This window comes from Pygocentrus nattereri, chromosome 25 (assembly GCF_015220715.1).
Source record: "Pygocentrus nattereri isolate fPygNat1 chromosome 25, fPygNat1.pri, whole genome shotgun sequence".
Lineage (NCBI taxonomy): Eukaryota > Metazoa > Chordata > Actinopteri > Characiformes > Serrasalmidae > Pygocentrus > Pygocentrus nattereri.
Genome location: NC_051235.1, coordinates 32849196 through 32872735, shown reverse-complemented (window position 1 = coordinate 32872735; position 23540 = coordinate 32849196). Strand labels below are relative to the sequence as shown.

At 44.1% G+C, this 23540-nt stretch overlaps 2 protein-coding genes across 4 annotated transcripts in view; both read right to left on the bottom strand.

Moving 5' to 3' along the window:
• Window positions 1-3894: 3894 nt before the first annotated feature.
• Window positions 3895-21277, bottom strand: LOC108415627. Its single transcript, XM_037534448.1, has 4 exons — window positions 21268-21277; window positions 14019-14587; window positions 7333-8082; window positions 3895-5895 (listed from the first exon to the last, which is right to left on the bottom strand). Exons 1-4 carry the CDS (start codon window positions 21275-21277, stop codon window positions 5350-5352), a joined length of 1875 nt encoding a protein of 624 aa, XP_037390345.1. The 3' UTR covers window positions 3895-5349.
• Window positions 21278-22015: 738 nt separating this feature from the next.
• bean1 (brain expressed, associated with NEDD4, 1) overlaps window positions 22016-23540 on the bottom strand; it is an 83749-nt gene continuing 82224 nt past the window's right edge. For all 3 annotated transcript variants that reach the window (XM_037534318.1, XM_037534317.1, XM_037534319.1), the window contains one exon: window positions 22016-23540. This exon is cut by the window's right edge and continues 2366 nt beyond it. The gene's annotated coding sequence lies outside the window, so the exon portion shown is untranslated.

Sequence of the window (23540 nt, the reverse complement as noted above, 5' to 3'; positions counted from 1 at the left end):
TAGCTATGAAAGAACACATTTGTGGGCGGAGCCTGGAGAGGACAATTGTCTAATAATAATAATAGTGAGTCAGGTTTGTTTGCAGTCCAGGGTTCGTTATTGCTCATTTAGAGGGTAACATGACCCAGGCGGTTGTGTGGTGCTGTTTTAGGTTTTATCTCTGCTACAGTCCATCGACAGTAGCACAGTTACACTGCGGTATTATTCATTTGTCATTTACTGAATTGCCATATTAGCATATTTATTGTGTTTCAGCTTAAATTGAGCCGAGCCGGTTCATTTGGACCATACGCGTCTAAACTAAAGGAGATATTTTCTAATACTGGATATAAAATCATTCCACTACTTCTGTAAAAGATTTCTCTTATTGTTTGAGTTCCATAACTCTGTGGTGCGAGTTCTAAGTCAAAACAGGAGAGTTTTTTTTATTATTTAAAAGTTTATTTGTTTGATGTGTAAAAAGGAAGAATTCTCATTAAGAATGGCACTTGTGATTTGAGGACCAACAGAAACCATCACTGAGATAAAAAAACAACAAAAACATCCATCTACTGTTCGTATTACGTGGTTATTTTGTATGGTTCTAGTTTTAGTTTTAAATCTAATAAACAGTTACAAGCATTAACTGTCAATCGTCTTCATTCACTTTAAATAAAGTTGCATTTTTAACAGAATATTTAAATGAAAACAAACAAATTCCCACATTTACATAGACAAACACAAACTCAACAGCGTGGAAGTGCAAACGTTGCTTTGATTCATCAAGTAAGGCACAGAAGTATCAAGACATAAAAACAATACTATTGAAAAAAAAACAGCACTAACAATCTTCCTTCACCTGAGAAATAAAGACAAAAAATGAATTAAAAAATATTAAAAACAAGTTTTCAAAATTTTGGTATAATTCAACGGTTAAAGTAAACATTGAGAGTCGCTTGGTGTGAAACGCTCTGTTCTAGACTTCACAGAGGTGGCCACAGGAGCCAGACATCCATATTACAGTAAAACTCTTGGGTCTGAGATCTGCTTTGTTGTCATGGCAGCGTCAGTTAAGAGTGAGTTTAGGACAGAAGCCTTTACAGAACAACAGGTCTAAAGTGTTTAATCTCATAAGAAAAGCTCAGACGAGAAAACGGTTTCACAGAAACATCCTGAGCTGCCAAAATATCCCAAATATTTTCTTAACTTTCACATTAACTCCAGAGCGTCTGAACTTCTGTTTAATCCTGTTTCTGTTGTTTTGTGCACTGATGTGTATCACAGTTCACTATAACCAGCATAATTACGCCACATTTATCTACACGGAAAACGCTGCTTTGACTCATGAGGTTTTTTCCTAACAGTGTTTAAAATCTCAGACGCTGCCGACTCAAACTCCGCCGCCCCTCTGATCACCTTCCTGTGTTAATGTTGATAATGAAATATTACAGTGATGGTGGTGAATAACGAGGAGACGGAGCCGAACGTGTGTCTGTTTATTAGAAGTAACGTTAGCACGCTCAGGAAACGGGAAATGGAGACTGAAACTGAGAGCAGCGATGCTCCGATAAACAGCAGGGGATGACTCTGATAAACAGCAGGGGTTGCTGACACAGCATTGTTCACACTGCTTTAGGCTAACTAACTTGATTACATGTTTACATTTCAGCTGTGTTTAAGGTTGGTTGCTAGGTAACACACCACAGACTTGAAATAATAAAAGATGTCGTGAGATTCCTAAATTAAGATTTTTTGGAAAACGTCAGATCTTAAGTCAAAAATTTGAGTTTTACTGAAAATTCGAATCGTTTTGTCTGAATATCTGACAGATCAAGATTTTTTACAAATTCGTATCACAGAAGTGAATCTGATCTTAATTTAAGAATCTTATATTACAGCATCTTTTCTTATCTCAAGTTAGGAAATCTTAACCTACTCGACTGAAGTCCACAAACAACTGTGGTGACTGTTACCTAGCAACCGACAATACCTGCACAGCTGAAATGTAAACACGTAATCAAGTTGTCTAGCCTGGTGGCTAACGCTAGCTACCATTCCTGAGGTAAAGAAAGGCCAAATAAAACAAACGCAATGAACTGAAAGTTAAGAATAACGTTATTCCTTAACTGAAGTTGCCATGACAACAAAGCAGATCTCAGACTTAGGAATTTTCTGTAACGTGGCCCCAGGCACCCACCTCTAAAAGCTCCCTCACAGAAACCTATTTTCAGCTTTTCCACTGTTTTCCATCTTCAACATTCCATATAAGCTCAGAAGACTCGTGTAGGTTCTCTGGTGGTTCTGGATGGTAAAGTGTCTATATCTGTGTTGTAGTCATGGCGACGCCTGGTTCCCATCACCACCACTGTAAAGACGTCTGAACCGTTTCACACCAAACCGACTCTGAATCTCTCTGGTTACGCCTCAAAAATGCGGAAATAATAATAAAAATTATAATAATAAAATCAGTGGAGTTCCCCTTCAGCTGTGGCACTCAATACAGCATGGATCAATACTTCATTTTCAATAGACGGTGTAAAAACAAGCCATCAGCAATCTGAGAGTAGGGTGGTGCGGGTGGTGCAGGTGCCAGTCTTCTTAAAAAAAGGTACAAGGCCCAGTTTCCCAAAAGCATCTTATTAAGGTTGTCTAATCTGATAGAGCGAGAGAGCGAGAGCGAGAGCGAGAGCGAGCGAGAGAGAGAGAGAGAGAGGGAGAGAGGGAGAGAGGGAGAGAGGAGTGGGATGTGTGACCCAGATTGAAAGCAGATGACTGAGATAGAGAGAGATATAGATAGATAGATAGATAGATAGATAGATAGATAGATAGATAGATAGATAGATAGAGACATACATATAGGACACAATGAATAGGGCAAGGTGGAGGTAGATGATCCGCTGTGGCGACCCCTAAAGGGAGCAGCCGAAAGAAGAAGAAGATAGAGAGCGAGAGAGAGCGAGAGAGAGCGAGAGAGAGCGAGAGAGAGAGAGAAAGAGCTGAGTGTGATGCTCACTCTACCATTTCAGAGCCGTCTTTGTGCTGAGATGCTCATAACATTCCAGTATCGCTAAAGCAGCTGATCAAGCGTCCGGTGTGATGGTTTTTGCTGTAAATCATCAAGGACCATGTTTACAAGTACACGCAGCACCACAGCACCTGATCCCAGTAGTTCTCATTTTTAAAGTATTAATTCAGAGAACAGCCCCCTTCAGCGAAGTCGGTCAGACAGGAACGGCTTCGCGGTTTGGTGTCTGGGGTTTGTCAGTTTTAGCTGCTGCAAGGCTAATACAGTTAGGAACTAAAGGAGGGTTATGTAAACCAATTAGCGATGCTAACCGCATGCTTTAATCATCACATTCGTCTCAAGCTGTGTGGAGCTGTTCAGTGATCTCAGACTCCATGATGTGGTTTCTGACACTATGACTCACCGTTATCTGTAAAGATGGATGTGGCTGTACTGTAGTTTTTAGCTTCAGGATGGACCAGTGTTCACTATGAAGTCACACAGAACACAGTCTAAACATTAAGGCCCCGTCCCATTCCTCCTTTTTACCCCGACCCCTTGTTTTGGAGCGCTGCCCCTTGTTCCTGAGCTACAGGGCAGTGGTTGAGATCTTCCTCTGAAATGAGACCCTCTAATAAAAGAGCATCTCTTCATTAACAGCTACTAGCGCCGCTCTGTAGGCGACCCTGCCCGTCTGCAGGGACAGCAGAGGAGGGGAAAGTTCAGGTCCTCACTGCTGGGCTTTAGTTACATTTAGGGATCAGACGCCTTCAAAGAGGGGGGCAGTTATTTATTATCACCCCCCCTAATTCTTCAGTGATATGAAGCTGAAGTCGGAGATTCTCCAAATTCTTGTTGGAATTTTCCCGTTCCACCTTAAATGGAGCAGCAGGTACATTCTGGCTCTTCAGGTGTCAGAACTGCTGGACTATTTAAGGTGGAACGGGAGAGTTAGCCAGATAGCTACCGAGACATCAGCAAGTTATTAGAGGTTTTTTTGTGCTTGTAAGGTGTAACTTTAAAAAAGAAAAAATGCAGGTCTTGCGGTTTGAAAATTACGGAGCCCTGCTGGTGACGTCCTGCAGACATAAAAATAATGCGTGGCCACAACTTAGCAAGGCATGGGAACGAGATAATTAAGCTGCAGCCATGCCTTATTAACACGTGGTAACAGGATCCTAACGTGTGGCCACGACTTAAGCCACGATTGTCGTTCCCACGCCTTACCAAGAGCTTGCTTGTTTGCTCAGTTATGCTGCTAGGTCAGCTTTCGCTTGGTGGTTAGCTTTCACTCTAACCCTACGCTCACACGGAGATACGGCGTGTACTACGCTGCTCAGCGCCCAATTCCTATTGGTAATCGCCACATCGCTTCGCTCCTAATTTGCATAAACTAAAACTCTGCTCAACTCTGTCATGTCGCCAACTCCGCCCACTTCTCTCTGCCAACGTCTGCGCCGCCTCCCGTGTCCGGAAATTGTCCGCTCTCTGAAGACGATTGACCTGCGACGGCTTTCTCGCGCCGCATCGCTGCCGGTGTGAACGCAGGGTAAGACCCAAACACAGAGAGAACATAGTTATGTTAACGCCATGTGGGCGGGGCAACCCACATCAGCCTTGTGATTGGTGAGGGGGCTGCTTAGGTAAGCGCCACCCACGATTAGGAGCCCCCTAGGAGTTGGAATGCGGAGAACTTTGGTACATCGCCCATTTATCAGCCACAGGACATCATTCGTACGCCGGTATACTGCGGCTACTCAGATACAGGCTCTGCGGGGCTTCGCGCTACGAGAGGAACCTTGTTTCAGTGGCTAAAGACTTCAAACATCAGCATGCGCTCTCCATCAATATATATAATGTTAATGTTAAAAAGAAGGTTCTTCAAAGGTTCTTTAGTAAAGACAACGGCTCTGCACAGAACCATGAACACTCAAAGAACCCTTAGCATCAGACTGATGGAGAAGGTGCTGTGGATGGACCTTTTCAAAAAGGGTTCTTCTACGGTTACGACATCAAGCCTCTAACAACAGAAGAACCCTTTTTGGTGCCATTTAGAGCCATAAAACACATTCTCCATCAATCTAACTATGCAAAGCACCCCTTAATCACGCAAAAGCTTCTTTGAGCATTCGTGGTTCTATACAGAACCATTTTCTTCACTGAAGAACCGTGATGGACAAGCGTGTACATTAGCCTCATAGCTCCAGCGCTAAAACGAAAGCAGACGTCAGACTTTAGCAAGCATATCTTGGCTGACCGACTACCTTTGGCGCAAGTTGGGGGAAAGTGGTAAACGTCTTTTGGCTGAACTATCGCTTTAATGAACGTAAGCAGGTGTCGTGCACGAGCGCAGCCGTCGCAGAGTCTCAGAGCACAACGAAGGTTTGTACCAGGTCGTCCTCAGGCTGCTGCGCTGGGCTCCTGTGGAGCTGCAGGCTGGAGGCTTCGCTGCAGTTCTGATCGCGGCCTGCAGGGGCCGCCAGTGCGGCGCTACAGCTGCTCAGACAGTTTGGGATATAGAAGGAGTGCGGAGGCTCTTTAATGGGGTCGCTCGGCTGGAGCTCAGCAGCAGAACCCGAGCAGCTTCCGCAGCCGGCGATGCTGCACACGGGCTGCTGGGACGGCCGGCACAAAACCGGCGGGCTGTTCTCCTCGGGGGGGCACAGGGGGGAGACCGGGATAAACTCTGTGCACCCCGGGCACTGCTGGGCCTGCGCCGTCTCCTCTATGGGGTATTTTAGAGGCTCGTCGGCGCTGAACTCCTTCATCTGCAGCTTACACATCCTCTCCGCCAGCTCCGACACCAGCCCGTCGTCCGGCGAGGCGTCCGAGCTGAAGACTGGACTCTGTAACACTTTTCCTACACGAAGCACAAAGGGCTGCTTTTCCTCCGTGGTCCGAGGCTCTGTGGGCTAAACGGAGAGACGGACATCAGTAAAAAATAAGATTTCTATCTGTATCTAAACTCAAATGACTCAGATTCCATGTTTTCACTGATTTCTGAGTGTAAATAAGTCACACATCCTCTAAAGACACACTTCTGCACATTTTGATGCACAACCTCTGTTTATTTACTGAAGTCAACATATTTTGTTTAATTTTTTTCCCCAATACGTTTCATTTGGCGAATAAACAGAAGTTGTGCTTTAAAATTTGCAGAAAAATGCCACATGTTCTCTGTAGAGGATGCGTTTACTAATCAGGGTGGCATGACAACACAGCACTGTGCCAAAGGCTTAGACACACTTTCAAAATCTATTTATTTGTGTTAATATTTGAATAAACAACATTTACAGAATATTAATAAATTGTGATTATATATAATAAACGGTGATGTTCTGGATGTGAGTGTGTGTGTTTACCCATCTCCAAGCCTCTCCTCCTCGAGGAAGTCCAGTATTATATGTAGTTAAAAAGCAGCTCCTGGTTTGACCAATCAGTGCTCAGTAAATTGAGCTCATGATGTAATTGATGATATTAACGAGTCTCTGTGGTGGCTGTGAAGGTGTCCAGGAAAAATATGGACCCGAGAAATTCTTGTTACTGTTTATTGTTTTTCTGTTTATTTGAATTATAAATACGACTTTATTCTAATGTATAATGTGATAAACTCACTGCTGAGGTCAGCTGGTTAAACTTTCACACAGTGCTGTATTTATTGTGTTTATTAATTCCTGTTTTTACTTATATTTTAATCACAACTTTTATTATAGTTTTTGTTGCTTACTTTACTTTCTACCGTTACTATAGTTCTTTTACTGTTAAGTGTTTCTTATTTTTATTTAGTTTTACTACATTCTTGTTGTTTTATGCTGTGATTTGATTTTTATATCATTTTTGTCTTTTAACTTTCTGTGAAGCACTTTGAGCTGCAATATATGTACGTCAAGGCGCTACAGAGATAAATATAATTATTATAGATGTGTATATAAACTATATTGACAAAAGTATTCGGTCGTCTGGCTTCACACACATATGAACTTGACCGACGTCCCGTTCTTAATCCATAGGGTTTAATATGATGTCGGCCCACCCTTTGCAGCTATAACAGCTTCAGCTCTTCTGGGAAGGCTTTCCACAAGGGTTAGGAGTGTTTATGGGAATTTCTGACCTTTCTTCCAGAGAAATAAAGTGTCTATATCTGTGTTGTAGTCATGGCAACCCCTGGTTCCCATCACCACCACTGTAAAGATATCTGAACCATTTAACACCAACCCCTCGGAATCTCTCTGTTTATACCTCACACACTGAATTATGGGGGAAAGATCAGCAAAGAAGTGGAATGTATTAATTAATAAAAACATTTCTCAATGATTAGAATCTCAATGGAGTAAAATTTGTAGTCCTACCTCTAGTTGCTCTGGGATTTGTAGTTTCCTGTGAGCAGCGGTAGATTCTGTGTGCAAAGCGATGGACTGTGGGCCGCTCAGGTCAATATCTACTGCATGTAGATGAGCTGATGTAGCTTCTCTGCACCCAAGGTGGTCTTTACTCTTTGGAGACTGGGCTGATTTTTGAGATTTCCTGAAAATGGGCTTTTGGCGGAATGCCAAGTCTGGATAATTCTCCTGCATCTCCAGAATGGACCGGTCTTCACTCATGAAGGACCTGGAGGACCTTCCCTCTTCGGTATTTGTGTTTTCCTGGACCTGGATCTCCTGGACCTCCAGGTTTGAAGGTCTGAGGCTTTGAAGGCATTCAAGGTCCTCTGTCGGCACCGGACTTGATTTAGGGCCTAAATGAAGAGGCCTGTCGTCCTCCAGAACCTCCTCCCTCACATAACCGGCATCACTCTCATGCTGTTCCTCAGCGACGCTCCCAGAACCGCCCAGAACATTAAGAGGAGCAGCTCTATTGTGGACGATTTCCAAACATTCAGCGTGAGACTTTTGACCCATGGCCTCCAGAAGATGCTCACATTGTAACCTGGCGAGAAAAAGCTCAAAGCCCATTCTCTTAGCCACGTCTGGATCAGCATCATCCGCCAGCATGTACTCGGCGTCCGTCTCCAGGCGGTAGCCGATACTCCGGAGGATGCTCTGGATGGCTTGGTTTGGGAGTCCAGGTTCAATGTAGTAGACAAAGTGACCCGTGAATTTCTAAAAAGAACACAAGAACATCTGGATAAATCCCTAGCAGGGGGAGCGGAGGGGTCCTGGACACCCTAATCGAGCAAAAGGACCACTAATAAGACGCAAACAACTGAACACCTGTTGGTTGACAGTAGGGGTGGGCAATATAACGATATTTCATCACTATCGTGACCATTTCTGTTATCATGACACACACTGCGCTTAAAGAACCACGAACAACTGTGTGTTTATTACAAAAAGAGCCTAATTAGTCCTGTTGATCTGGATTAGTGCAGTAAAATGTTATAATCACTGTATTTATACTTCATCACATCTTTAAATGTGATACTATCATGAAGACAAAATATCGTGATGCATATTATACTGTGAACATTTGGCTAATTATTGTGAAATTTTGTCCACCCCTAAATCAAAGTGCTGCGAAACAATGAGTGACTTCACATGCCCTCAATAATCTGATCATAATCAGATTTCTGCAGGTATCTGATTATTCAAATGGTCGTGTAAACAGAACACTCTGATTTCTTAGATCTGAGCAAGGTCTACAAATCTGATTTAGAAATCTGGTAAAGAGGCTGGATTTTAGCTCAGTAATCAGATTTCTCAGTGCTGTGAGCTCTCACTCGGATTTCTTTCAGATTTCTGATCTTATCTGATTACTGTCTGACTCCTGTAGACCTGGAGTTTCCCCGTTATCTGATTACTGTCTGACTCCTATAGACCTGGAGTTTCCCCGTTATCTGATTACTGTCTGACTCCTGTAGACCTGGAGTTTCCCCGTTATCTGATTACTGTCTGACTCCTGTAGACCTGGAGTTTCCCCGTTATCTGATTACTGTCTGACTCCTGTAGACCTGGAGTTTCCCCGTTATCTGATTACTGTCTGACTCCTGTAGACCTGGAGTTTCCCCATTATCTGATTACTGTCTGACTCCTGTAGACCTGGAGTTTCCCCATTATCTGATTACTGTCTGACTCCTGTAGACCTGGAGTTTCCCCATTATCTGATTACTGTCTGACTCCTGTAGACCTGGAGTTTCCCCATTATCTGATTACTGTCTAACTCACGTAGACCTGGAGTTTCCCCGTTATCTGATTACTGTCTGACTCCTGTAGACCTGGAGTTTCCCCATTATCTGATTACTGTCTGACTCCTGTAGACCTGGAGTTTCCCCATTATCTGATTACTGTCTGACTCCTGTAGACCTGGAGTTTCCCCATTATCAGATTACTGTCTGACTCCTGTAGACCTGGAGTTTCCCCATTATCTGATTACTGTCTGACTCCTGTAGACCTGGAGTTTCCCCATTATCTGATTACTGTCTGACTCCTGTAGACCTGGAGTTTCCCCATTATCTGATTACTGTCTGACTCCTGTAGACCTGGAGTTTCCCCATTATCTGATTACTGTCTGACTCCTGTAGACCTGGAGTTTCCCCATTATCTGATTACTGTCTGACTCCTGTAGACCTGGAGTTTCCCCATTATCTGATTACTGTCTGACTCCTGTAGACCTGGAATTTCCCCATTATCTAATTACTGTCTGACTCCTGTAGACCTGGAGTTTCCCCATTATCTGATTACTGTCTGACTCCTGTAGACCTGGAGTTTCCCCATTATCTGATTACTGTCTGACTCCTGTAGACCTGGAGTTTCCCCATTATCTGATTACTGTCTGACTCATGTAGACCTGGAGTTTCCCCATGATCTGATCACTGTCTGACTCCTGTAGACCTGGAGTTTCCCCGTTATCTGATTACTGTCTGACTCCTGTAGACCTGGAGTTTCCCCATTATCTGATTACTGTCTGACTCCTGTAGACCTGGAGTTTCCCCATTATCTGATTACTGTCTGACTCCTGTAGACCTGGAGTTTCCCCATTATCTGATTACTGTCTGACTCATGTAGACCTGGAGTTTCCCCATGATCTGATCACTGTCTGACTCCTGTAGACCTGGAGTTTCCCCGTTATCTGATTACTGTCTGACTCCTGTAGACCTGGAGTTTCCCCATTATCTGATTACTGTCTGACTCCTGTAGACCTGGAGTTTCCCCATTATCTGATTACTGTCTGACTCCTGTAGACCTGGAGTTTCCCCATTATCTGATTACTGTCTGACTCCTGTAGACCTGGAATTTCCCCATTATCTAATTACTGTCTGACTCCTGTAGACCTGGAGTTTCCCCATTATCTGATTACTGTCTGACTCCTGTAGACCTGGAGTTTCCCCATTATCTGATTACTGTCTGACTCCTGTAGACCTGGAGTTTCCCCATTATCTGATTACTGTCTGACTCATGTAGACCTGGAGTTTCCCCATGATCTGATCACTGTCTGACTCCTGTAGACCTGGAGTTTCCCCGTTATCTGATTACTGTCTGACTCCTGTAGACCTGGAGTTTCCCCATTATCTGATTACTGTCTGACTCCTGTAGACCTGGAGTTTCCCCATTATCTGATTACTGTCTGACTCCTGTAGACCTGGAGTTTCCCCATTATCTGATTACTGTCTGACTCATGTAGACCTGGAGTTTCCCCATGATCTGATCACTGTCTGACTCCTGTAGACCTGGAGTTTCCCCGTTATCTGATTACTGTCTGACTCCTGTAGACCTGGAGTTTCCCCATTATCTGATTACTGTCTGACTCCTGTAGACCTGGAGTTTCCCCATTATCTGATTACTGTCTGACTCCTGTAGACCTGGAGTTTCCCCATTATCTGATTACTGTCTGACTCCTGTAGACCTGGAGTTTCCCCATTATCTGATTACTGTCTGACTCCTGTAGACCTGGAGTTTCCCCATTATCTGATTACTCAAATGCTTGTAAACGTGTTGATCGGATTACTGACAAAATCTGATTTTCTGCAGTTATCGGATTATTAAGTGCATGTAAACACACTCTGTTAAAAGGATGGTTCTTCAAGGGTTCTTTAGTAGAGGAAATGGATCCAAGTAGAACCATAAACACTCAAAGAACCCTTGCCATGCTTATATGGCTCTTGGCACCATGAAAGTGTTCTTGAAACTGTTGGAGAATATGCTGTAGATGGTTCTATATGGAAATTTTTTGATCAGGGTTCTTTACAGCACCAAAAAGGGTTCTTCTGTCAAGCTGGTAACAACAGAAGAACTTTATTTGGTGCTGTTCAAAAAGGATCCATATTGAATCATTTACAGCACATTCTCCATTAGACTGAAGAACCCTTTCATGGTGCCAAGAACCTTTTAAGCATGCCAAGGGTTCTTTGAGTGTTGATGGTTCTACACAGAGCCGCATCCTGTGGGCAGCGTCCTGTGGGCAGCGTCCTGTGACCACTGGTGAAGGACTAGAGGATGACCAGCACAAACTGTGCAGCAGCAGATGAGCTGTCGTCTCTGACTTTACACCTACAAGGTGGACCGACAAGGTAGGAGTGTCTAATAGAGTGGACAGTGAGTGGACACAGTGTTTAAAAACTCCAGCAGCACTGCTGTGTCTGATCCACTCTTACCAGCGCAACACACCCTAACACAGAACCACCACGTCAGTGTTACTGCAGTGCTGAGAATGACCCACCACCCAAACAGTACCTGCTCTGTGAGGGTCCATGGGGGTCCTGACCACTGAAGAACAGGGTAACAGAGTATCAGAGAAACAGATGGACTACAGTCTGTAACTGTAGAACTACAGAGTGGAACTATAGGGTCAGTGGAGCTGATAAAGTGGACAGTGGACAGTGAAATGAATGTTACGGCTGATGGGTGTTTATGTACACATATCTGGTTAAAACAACACAGAATTAAATTAATTGGCCCATTATTATGAAAAGAAAACATTGATAACCATCAAAGGCTTGAAAGTTCATTCAGCAAAAACAAAAATAATCCAAATATACTTCAAAGTCAGAATCTCCAGCAAACCATCAGCATTAGCCGTGTTTACTAAGCACGTGTGACCCGTTTCAGGTCAGAGCAGCGGAACAGAAACGCGCCTGGTTTCACTTCTCTGAAGTCACGCAGGCCTGGAAGCAGCTCTGACATCACACGAGTTTTATTACTACACTCCACGACTGTGATCGGCCATCTAATGACGGTCAATCACTTTCACAGCAGCTCCAATCAGACCCCACTCAGCCCTCCCTCCACCAGAGGCTCCTCAAGGTTCAGCAGACCAGTCACGTTTTCCATGAGAGCAAAAAGAGTTCAACCTCAGCGTAGAAGCCCGTCATCAACAGAGTGAAGAGGACTTTTATTATAGAACACGCTACAGTAAGAGCACGGCGCTGCAGCACCACAACATTCCGGGAACTTTTAATTTGCTCTAATAATCTGTACAGTGTCTCAGAGAAACTCTGAAAATGTGTTTTATTCCCCTGAATTCATATACACTACTCATAACTCGTGGCCTTAATATATTAATCTGTGGCCTCAACAAATTCATCTGTGGCCTAAATATAATAACTTGGGTCTGTAAAATATTAACTTGTGGCCTCAGTTTAGTAACTTGTGGCCTGAATATACATTATTTTATGGCTTGAGAGTTCATGGCCTGATTGTATATTAATTTGTAATTCCTCAGTATAGGAGCTTCAATATTGTAATTTGTGGCTTTACGTGGTACCTTTAATGCAGTGCCTTTAATGCTGTACCTTTAATACTGTAGCTTTAATACAGTACCTTTAATACAGTACCTTTAATACAGTACCTTTAACGCTGTACCTTTAACGCTGTACCTTTAATACAGTACCTTTAATACAGTACCTTTAACGCTGTACCTTTAACGCTGTACCTGTGGTGGTTGGATAGTGTAGTGGGTGGTGGTTGGTTAGTGTAGTGGGTGGTGGTTGGGATAGTGTAGTGGGTGGTGGTTGGTTAGTGTAGTGGGTGGTGGTTGGTTAGTGTAGTGGGTGGTGGTTGGTTAGTGTAGTAGGTGGTGGTTGGTTAGTGTAGTGGGTGGTGTCTGGTTAGTGTAGTGGGTGGTGTCTGGTTAGTGTAGTGGGTGGTGGTTGGTTAGTGTAGTAGGTGGTGGTTGGTTAGTGTAGTGGGTGGTGTCTGGTTAGTGTAGTGGGTGGTGGTTGGATAGTGTAGTGGGTGGTGGTTGGTTAGTGTAGTGGGTGGTGGTTGGTTAGTGTAGTGGGTGGTGGTTGGTTAGTGTAGTGGGTGGTGTCTGGTTAGTGTAGTGGGTGGTGGTTGGATAGTGTAGTGGGTGGTGGTTGGTTAGTGTAGTGGGTGGTGGTTGGTTAGTGTAGTGGGTGGTGGTTGGATAGTGTAGTGGGTGGTGGTTGGATAGTGTAGTGGGTGGTGGTTGGTTAGTGTAGTGGGTAACACCTCTGCCTTCTACACTGTAGACTGGGGTTCAATCACCACCTGGGTAAACACCCTACACTACACCAATAAGAGTCCTTGGGCAAGACTCCCAACACCACCTTCACCTGCCTTCACCGCTCTGGATAAGAGCGTCAGCCTTAATGTAAATATGTAAATGTACCTTTAACGCAGCACCTCGTAGCCTCATTATATTCAGTGGTGCCCTCAATAGCCTGTATTAATTTGTGGTTTCAATGTATTAAGTTGTGGCCTCAGTATATTAAGTTGTGGCCTCAATGTATTAAGATGTGGTCTCCAAATATGAATTCGTGCCCTCAATATATTACTTTGGAGCCTCTCCACGAACCGAAAATGACCTCAGAGGCTCTGTTCACCATCAGAGCTGTAGTGACGGGTCAGTCCTTACTGCCCATGTTCTGACCGATCTCCGAACTCTGGTCCTCAGCGGCCACATGGAGACCAAGGAGGTGTCGAGACAGACAGAGAGACAGACAGACAGGCAGACAGACAGACAGGCAGACAGACAGACAGGCAGACAGACAGACAGGCAGACAGACAGACAGACTGGCAGGTAGGCAGACAGACAGGCAGGGAGACAGGCAGACAGTAATGCAGGAAGTGTATCTGCTCACCTTCAGCGTCCGGATCTCCTTCTTCCAGGGAAACAGGAACAGGTTGACGCAGAGCGTTTCCAGAAGCTCGGTGGCCTTCATGAGGAGCGAGATGCTCTGCTGACAGTGAGGAGCTCCGTACTGGAGGCACTGGGTCACGATGGGGTAAAAGGGCAGCAGGGAGAAGCTGCTCTCTGCCCCCTCTCTCAGTAGTAGCCCCCGAGCTCCTGCGACCACCTGCCTGTCCGCACAGACCCCCCACCTGCCCGCAGTCCGCACCTGGGAGCCGCAGGAGCTCACATAGGCGTCCAGAACGTCCCTCAGAGAGGCCGGAGCCTGGTCCGCCGCTCCGCTGGCCATGAGGAGGTCAGAAGGAGCCGAAGGCGTCAGAACAGGAACCGAAAGCATGCAGACGCGCAGGTAGGGCTGGGCCAGCCATGCGGAAGAGCTCAGACGCTGAGGCGCATCAGCGGAGCGGACGGGCGGCCGGAGCGGCGGCGCAGCACCTGCTCCACAGATGACCTCCTCTAAACGCTGCTTATCCCAGCCGGAGCCCAGAGCGGCAGCCTGGAGCAGCTGTGCTGGGTTTCCTGCGTCGATTAAACATCCTTCTCATAAAAACAGCGACACCTAGAGGAGGAAATCCAGCTCGCGTCGCCACGACTCGCACTGGCTGCTCACAGCCACCAGATGGCGCAGCAAGCATGAGCATTAATGGCAGGGCGCAGAACTACGACCCCTGCTGGCTGCGTTCAGGCGCTACGGTCATTCGGAGCGGTTTGCTGTGAAGTGGTTGAGTGGTGGTCACAGTAAACAGGGGTCAGCAAGTCTTTCAGCTTTTCCACTGATTTTCCATCATCGACATTCCATATAAACCCAGAAAACTCGTGTAGGTTCTTTGGTGGTTCTGGATGGTAAATAAAACGTCTATATCTGTGTTTAGATGTCAGTCAGTAGATTTGAAACAGTTTCGGTGTGAAATATAACGGGACCTTGTGCTTCCACTCACTGGCCACTTTATCAGAAACACCCACCTTGTGCTTCCACTCACTGGCCACTTTATTAGAAACACCCACCTTGTGCTTCCACTCACTGGCCACTTTATTAGAAATACCCACCTTGTGCTTCCACTCACTGGCCACTTTATTAGAAACACCCACATTGTGCTTCCACTCACTGGCCACTTTATTAGAAACACCTACCTTGTGCTTCCACTCACTGGCCACTTTATTAGAAATACCCACCTTGTGCTTCCACTCACTGGCCACTTTATTAGAAATACCCACCTTGTGCTTCCACTCACTGGCCACTTTATTAGAAACACCTACCTTGTGCTTCCACTAACTGGCCACTTTATTAGAAATACCCACCTTGTGCTTCCACTCACTGGCCACTTTATTAGAAACACCTACCTTGTGCTTCCACTAACTGGCCACTTTATTGGAAACACCTACCTTGTGCTTCCACTCACTGGCCACTTTATTGGAAACACCCACCCTGTGCTTCCACTCACTGGCCACTTTATTAGAAACACCTACCTTGTGCTTCCACTCACTGGCCACTTTATTGGAAACACCCACCCTGTGCTTCCACTCACTGGCCACTTTATTAGAAACACCTACCTTGTGCTTCCACTCACTGGCCACTTTATTAGAAACACCTACCTTGTGCTTCCACTCACTGGCCACTTTATTAGAAACACCTACCTTGTGCTTCCACTCACTGGCCACTTTATTGGAAACTCCTACCTTGTGCTTCCACTCACTGGCCACTTTATTGGAAACTCCTACCTTGTGCTTCCACTCACTGGCCACTTTATTAGAAACACCTACCTTGTACTTCCACTCACTGGCCACTTTATTGGAAACACCTACCTTGTGCTTCCACTCACTGGCCACTTTATTAGAAACACCTACCTTGTACTTCCACTCACTGGCCACTTTATTGGAAACTCCTACCTTGTGCTTCCACTCACTGGCCACTTTATTGGAAACTCCTATTAGGCTGCTGGTCAGTTCTGCCAGGTCTGTATTTGTGTTTAGAAGTTTTATACTGAAAAGTGTAAATTCTCAGGCATTTCTGTTGCCTTTGAAAAGGGGGTGGAACATTATACTTAATTAAAGAAATTAAAGATTTAACACAAACATCTTTAAAACAAAACACTGTTAACGTTGTTAAAGTATCTGTACTACAAGCTTTTAGTGCAGTTCTGCAAGCCCCTGTCATGCGTATGTCCACTACTGTATGTATGTTTTTTAAAAAGTGCATTACCTCTGTTATGGCCTTCTGCGCCCCCGTGTGGCTATGTAGTGGTATTGCATTGGCAGCTGGGAATAATCAGTGATAATAATAATAATAATAAAGTGCATACCCCTGTGCAGAAAAATAGATCATGTCTTTTACTGATGGCGTTTATGTGCTTTATTTCTTCAACGATGGGCACTAAACCGTTAATCCCAGCGCCTGAAATTCTATTTAATTACTGTAAACATAAAACATAAAATAACAAGCGCAAAATAAACAAGAAACTAAAATGTAATCCATGTGGATAAAAACCTACCCCTTCTAATGATCATGTTGAGTGCTCTGATACAGGATTATTGATTTTCTTTAATTATTATTGATTATTATTTGATTGAAAGAACGACAATTTCACAAAATGACAAAATCTTCTCTAAACAGCGTCTCAGTCATCAGGCAGTGAATTCAGAACCAGTTCATGTAGGAACTTTCTGTAGGAGCTTTTAGAGGGACGTCTGGTTCCCATCACCACCACTGTGAACGGCTCTGACTCGGTCAGCTTATCTAGAACCGCTCTGTTCACACCTTAACTGCTTAATTCTGCAGGGGTTTTTGAAAACTGATGGTGTCATCGCTATTAAAGTAGGTGGTTGCACTAAATTATAAAAGCTCATTTTAAATCATTTCCTATTAAAGCAGAGAACAAAGAAGTGCGGCGGTGACGTGTTTAAAAAACAGGCAAAGTAACGAGTCTCATATCTTTAATTAAGAATATACGGTAGGAGAGGAGCAGAAGCTCGAGATACAAAGACAAACAGCAGTGAAATTCAGAGCGTGCAGCACAGCAGAGACGGCAACAGCACAGAAAACGGCTTAAAACGGGCTTTAAACCCACGACGCAACACAGTACGCTGGCGTATCAGGATCTCTGGAGGAGTTACAACTCAGAACCAGCGAGTTTAAAGGGCCCATATCACAGAAAAAACACCAAGTTACTTCAAAGGTACTTCATTTGATCAAACAAAGGTTTAATGTCGTATGACAACAGTGACCAAAACCTCAATCCATACAGTTCAAATTAGGAAACTAAACCGCAGAAACAGCCTGTTTTGAGTTTGTTTTTGTGATGTCACAAAAAACAACATATTTCACATGCACTCACTCTATTAAGCTCTTTAGCTCCGCCCACTCACACTAAAGTTATAAGGAGTGTTTCAGCCAAGAGCGAGAGGCACAACACAGGGCGGCCAATCAGACCAGAGCTAATTTCCATATGTCAGTCTTGAAGGCACAGTAATAAAAACAGGCTGTTTAATTCTGAGGGACAGAGAGGAGGTTGGAAAGTGAACCTCGACTGTTTTTGGTACGTGAAGCTGCACAAACAGGACGTCGCAGAAAAGAGCGGCATACACTGCGAGACGAATGAGGGATATGGGCCCTTTAACTGTGGCAGCCGTGGATTTGGATGTGAGCACAGGAGAACGGACAGGAGATACAGATTCTCTGGAAATGTCTTCAAGTAATAAAGCTACATCAGAACCTCAGCTGGGATCTGCTCCCCTGCGTTGTCAGTGTTTTAATAGACGATATTCTACATAAATAACGACGTCTCGTTAATGATGCGCCTCTGATTACACCTGCTGCCCACTCAACAAGAAACACAGTGGGCATCTAATTCATCCTCTGTGTTTGTTTACAGGTTACAGTTCGTTTACCCTGGCCACTTTATTAGAAACACCTACCTTGTGCTTCCACTCACTGGCCACTTTATTAGAAACACCTCCCAAGTACTTCCACTAACTGGCCACTTTATTAGAAACACCTCCCAAGTACTTCCACTAACTGGCCACTTTATTAGAAACACCCACCTTGTGCCTCCAACAACTGGCCACTTTATTAGAAACACTGTCCAGTTCCACTCATTGGCCACTTTATTGGAATCACGCACATTGTACCTCCACTAACTGGCCACTTTATTAGAAACACCCACCTTGTGCCTCCACTAACTGGCCACTTTATTAGAAACACTGTCCAATTCCACGCACTGGCCACTTTATTGGAAACACGCAACTTGTACTTCCATTAACTGGCCACTTTATTGGAAACACCTACCGGTATTTGTCCATTCTGACAGGTTTCACAGTGTGGATTTTAAAGATAAACACCAGCGTGGGTGAAGTGTTCTGACCCGCCTGCTGCTCCGTAAGCTAATAATCATGGCAGCATGTCGCTGGTTTCCTAACAGCGCACACATGAGTCAGAACCACTGGACTGCAGCGCAACAGAGAGAAACACTGACCAGAGCACAGACAGACGAGACGGACGAAGATGGCGTTTAGGAAGCATAGAGGACTCTCACACTCCAACAGGCTGGAACCGATTGCTTCAACTATATGAGCTGGCTAGGAAAATGAATATTCATCTATACAGAAGCAAATCCATCAGTAGAGTTAATATCATGATGGAATAACATCACAACATGCAGAATAAAGGTGTTCATCTCATAGTGACTGTATTATGTGCTTTGGTACCGTGGTTTAGACGTGTCTGCTGAAGCCCTTACTGTCAGTCCGCCTGCTCTTTGTATGGAAGTTGGCTTTTTTCTACACGTTTGCAGCTTTGCTGTTTCAGATATGAGCACATCAGGTTAAAAACGTCAACAAAGACCTAAAACAACGAGCGTCTCAGAGAGATTCGCCATTCTTGAGTAAAAAGCCACCAAAATAATCACAGTGAGTTCAACTGAATAAACAGTAAACATGAGTAAATAATGCATAAACAAATATAAACAAACATAGCAACAGTTGCCAGGGTTATTTATGGTTTCAGATTTCTCTAAATACGACGTTAATCACTGAAACCTACAAACATTGTACAAAATAAGGGTTTTTTTTCCGTTCAGGTGACAAAAAGTTCAAACAAACCCCAAATTGTTCTCTGTGAATAGTAAGTGCTGTTGCCTCACACGCGGAGAGGAAAGGGTTAAACGGGCCTCCTTTAAAAACAGACGCAACATCATATTAAAACACATACGATTCGCTTTTATCGCTACAGATTTTGGGGGTAAATGACTGAAGGGGAGGTAAAGTAACCCAGCTAGCTACATTATCTCAGCCTGCACACTGAAGCAGATGGTTCTTTAAGGGTTCTTTAGTAAAGGCAATGGTTCTATTTAAAACCGTGAGATCTATACAGCACCATTGGGTCTTGAGATGGATGGAGAATGTGTTGTTTATGGTTCTTTATGGCACAAAAAGGGTCGTAACTATAGAAGAACTCTCTTTGGTGCATATAGAACCATTTTCAAAAACGACCTGAAGAACCATTTCACCATGGACAGAACCATTTAAGCCTGACTGGATCTATGCAGAACTCCTGGCTCATGAGCTTCTGAACGACTTTCTCCTCGTCTGATGTCCGTGTTCAGAGCACATTCGAATCTCAAATCTCAAAGCAGGTTTACGAGGAGCCTGGCCGCTTCCTATTTCCCCTATTATATCAAAAACAGGACTGCTGAACAGCAGAGGGCGCTCGTGAGTGAGTCCTCAGTGAATGGGGATAAACGGCTAAAAATGAACAGTAAAAATAGTTTTAACTTTCCTGTAATTTTAGACAGTAGAAAAGAAAAGCAGAGAAAACTCACCTGTATGTTTCCTTTATTCTACAGCGAACGGGTTTTGGGGCAGAACGCTAACATTAACGATACCGAGTCCTGATTGGTTTGCGAGCGAAGCAGCGCATTGGCTGTTCGCGCTCCCTGATGTCATGAACGTACATGAAGAGCCTTTTTAAACTCCTGTAACTTGAGTTTAAAAGCTCTTAAAAATAACAGCGGTGTTAAAACGTTTTATACTGTTTCATGTTCATTAAATTAATTTATTCTTTATTATCTTTATTTTTTCTTTCATTTTTAAAATATGCATTTATAAACTATGATTTTGCTCAAAGGCACCATATTAACCCATTCATTTTGCCCCCTAGCGTTTGAGAAGCCTGGAAGGCATCACAGAGTGAGAATTCTCCTCTCCAGTTCTCTGCTTTAGTTTTTTAAAGAGAAGAAATGTTTATGTTGGGCTGTTCTGGGTACAAGGACTTATGGTAAAGAGTCTGAGGGGGAGTGGTGGGTTCTCCGGAGTAGAGCAGGGGGCTGTGTTTTTAGCTCTTAGTGCTGGAGAGGCTGTGGCAGAGAACCTGTAGAGGAGAATTCCCGCTCTGCAGTGTCTCCTGGGTTTCTCAGACACTAGGGGGCGCTCCCGAGTGAGTCCTCAATGAAGGGGTTGATGTAAACTCATAGTTTATAAACGTATAAACTGTGATATTTAAGAGCTTTTAAACTCGAGTTACAGGAGTTTAAACCGCCGCCTCATGAACAGCCAATGAGCTGCTCCGCTTGCCCGTCAATCATCATGCTTTAGCAGTAAAGCCCCGCCTCCTGCTGCCCAAAACCCGCTTACTGTAGAAAAAAGGAAAAATATCGGTAAGAGCTCTTTGCTTTTTTAGTGAAACACATCCTTCAACTTTCTAAAATTAAATGAAAGTTCTGGGCGATTAGAAACTATTTTAACTTCTCGTTCTTAGCCGTTGGGTTCCATTCACTCCCATTCGTTGAGGACTCGCTCACAGGCGCCCTCTGCTGTGCTACAGGCCTGTTTTTATATAATGGGAGAAATAGGAAGCGGCCAGGCTCCTCATAAACCGGCTCTGGCTGCTTGGACTAAAAATTCAAGCCGTCCAAGTTTCTCCCAAAAACCCTGAACCGTATTTTGCAGTTTGCCTTTATTGATGGCCAAAAATCAAACGAATATCCGAATCCCAAAATTAAAAACTGAACATCAACCCAATGAACTCCAAATGAATATCCAAACAGTCCGATATCCGAATCCAGCCCTACTGAACAGACCCGATCTAAAGAACCCATGAAGAACCTTTTTAAGTGTGTGTGTGTGTGTGTGTGTGTGTGTGTTACTAGTTACTTTTTCACCACGTAGCACGTTAGGCTAATGCACCAACACCTCCTACAGCTAATTACCTCTGGACATCTCTGCTGTAGCTTGACGTGAGCGTTAGCCGTATACGTCACGCAGCGGCGCTTCAAAGCCGCACTTTAGTCCATGTTTACAGATAACAGTGTGTTATAAACTACACAATCAGGTCTATTACAGATACTGAACACCTCCTGAACACCTCCTGAACACCTCCACACGCTTTCAGGCTTGTGTAACGATTTAAGCATGCAGTTAGCTATACGCTAACTTTGGATGCTATTAGGCTTCCATTAGCTGTTAGCTACATTAGCCTTGTAGCGCCAGCAAAGCTAACATCAAACATGTCTGTGTTTGGGGTAAGAAGGAAAAAACTGGGTAACTGTTCGAGTTTCTATTAGTTATAAAGAGCTACGTCATATAAACAACACCAAGAAAAGATATAAAAACACTGCAGGGGAACTCCACCCATTTCTCAGAATTCCTCCGTCACTCAGAGTGTGAGGTGGAATCAGAGAGATTCAGAGGGTTTGGTGTGAAATGGTCCAGACGTCTTTACAGTGGTGGTGATGGGAACCAGGCGTCGCCATGACTACAACACAGATATAGACACTTTATTTACCATCCAGAACCACCAGAGAACCTACACGAGTCTTCTGAGTTTATATGGAATGTTGATGATGGAAAACAGTGGAAAATCTGGAATAATGAGTTTTCTTTGGGGACTATTTTGCCGCACAGCGCCCTGCATGTCTCCCTCCACCATGAATGGAGTTGAAGTTCTCTAAACTCTCATAAAACAGCGTCTCAGTCATCAGCAGTGAATTCAGAACCAGTTCATGTAGGAACTTTCTGTAGGAGCTTTTAGAGGGACGTCTGGTTCCCATCACCACCACTGTGAGCAGCTCTGACTTGGTAAGGTTATCTAGACCTTAGCGTTTCACACCAAAACACTCTGACCTGCTCTGTTTACATCTAAGTCTTTAAATTAAGCAGGAATTTTGAACAAATCTGTGGAAATCCATTTGTAGTGGTCCATAGCTTTGGGGATTTGTGACAGCACCCCATGAATTTCCAGCATGCTGGCTGGTTTGGGCTGATCATCGAGGTAACGGTGGGGCTCTGGAGATGTTCCCGTGCGAGGTCCAGCTCTCTGCTGTGAGTCTTTGAGTCTGTAGAAATGAGCCGTCTTCTGTAGACATTCTGCCCCACATTTTCACTCTGTTCCACCTCCAAATCTCCGAACGGTGAGTGTGAACGGTTCCCATCATCCAGTAATGGTGCATTCAGGCGTTCTCGTCAGCTTGTAAAGTCACAGTTCTACCAGTTATTTCAATTTGAATGGGTATTGGAAACTGCGGCAATGATGGACCAATGACATCACTTGTAGCAAAACACAGCTTTCCAACTCATAATTCCCACTCGGAATGTCAGAGCTTCTGTAGTCTCAGTCTCAGGTGCTCCGCCCACATGTTCCCAAAGCATCTAATATCTGTAGGAAACTAAACTGACCACAGCTATTGGAATTTTGCCTGTTCTGTTTTCATTGGCTATCCCCATGTTCATGTGCACATACATCTGACTGGAAAACCCCATTCCAAGTTTCCTTGTTTTCCATTTCCATTTCAACGTATTTTGTGAACCACGTTTTTACAATATTCAAAGTTTTCTTTGTAGCTCTGGAACAGGACGCCCTCACGTTCACCGATGCACATATGTTTGTTTCTACCAGGTGCGTTTTTGTTGTAGCATTTGGAAAATCGCTGCCCTAACACGTCACACAAAAACCAGCCGGCCTGCAGTTTGTGATTTTCAAATAATTCAAATGGTTCTTTCCTGTCAAGCTAGGCGGCTCTTCATCACATTGAACTATAAAATGCTCCGGACTCCAGAAAAGAAAAACTCTGGTTTGTGAGACTAGAGCTTCCGTGGCGTTCAGGATAAAGTTAAAAACAGGAAAGATTATTTTGTGGTTTAAGGTTTTTAAGTGGTGTAAAGAAGAATAAACACCCCAAAGCCAACATGGTCAGCCCACTCTTCTCATTATTCTGAGTAAATGTCGTGTGTAAAAGCTACATAAGAGCGTTTAATACTGAGAAAGCAGTCAAACAAATAAAAATCTGGGCTTGACTACAGTTTTATATACATTATAGGAAAGAGAAATCTCCCAATGTAGCAGCTTTGAGAAACGCAATAATATTTCACACTAAACTTGGGCAAGAAATGATCAAATCTAGTAATGTAATAATAATGTGGGTCAGGTACTTCATTCCTGGGTTTTATTACATTTTCTACCAAGTTAAGTGCAAATTTCTACTTA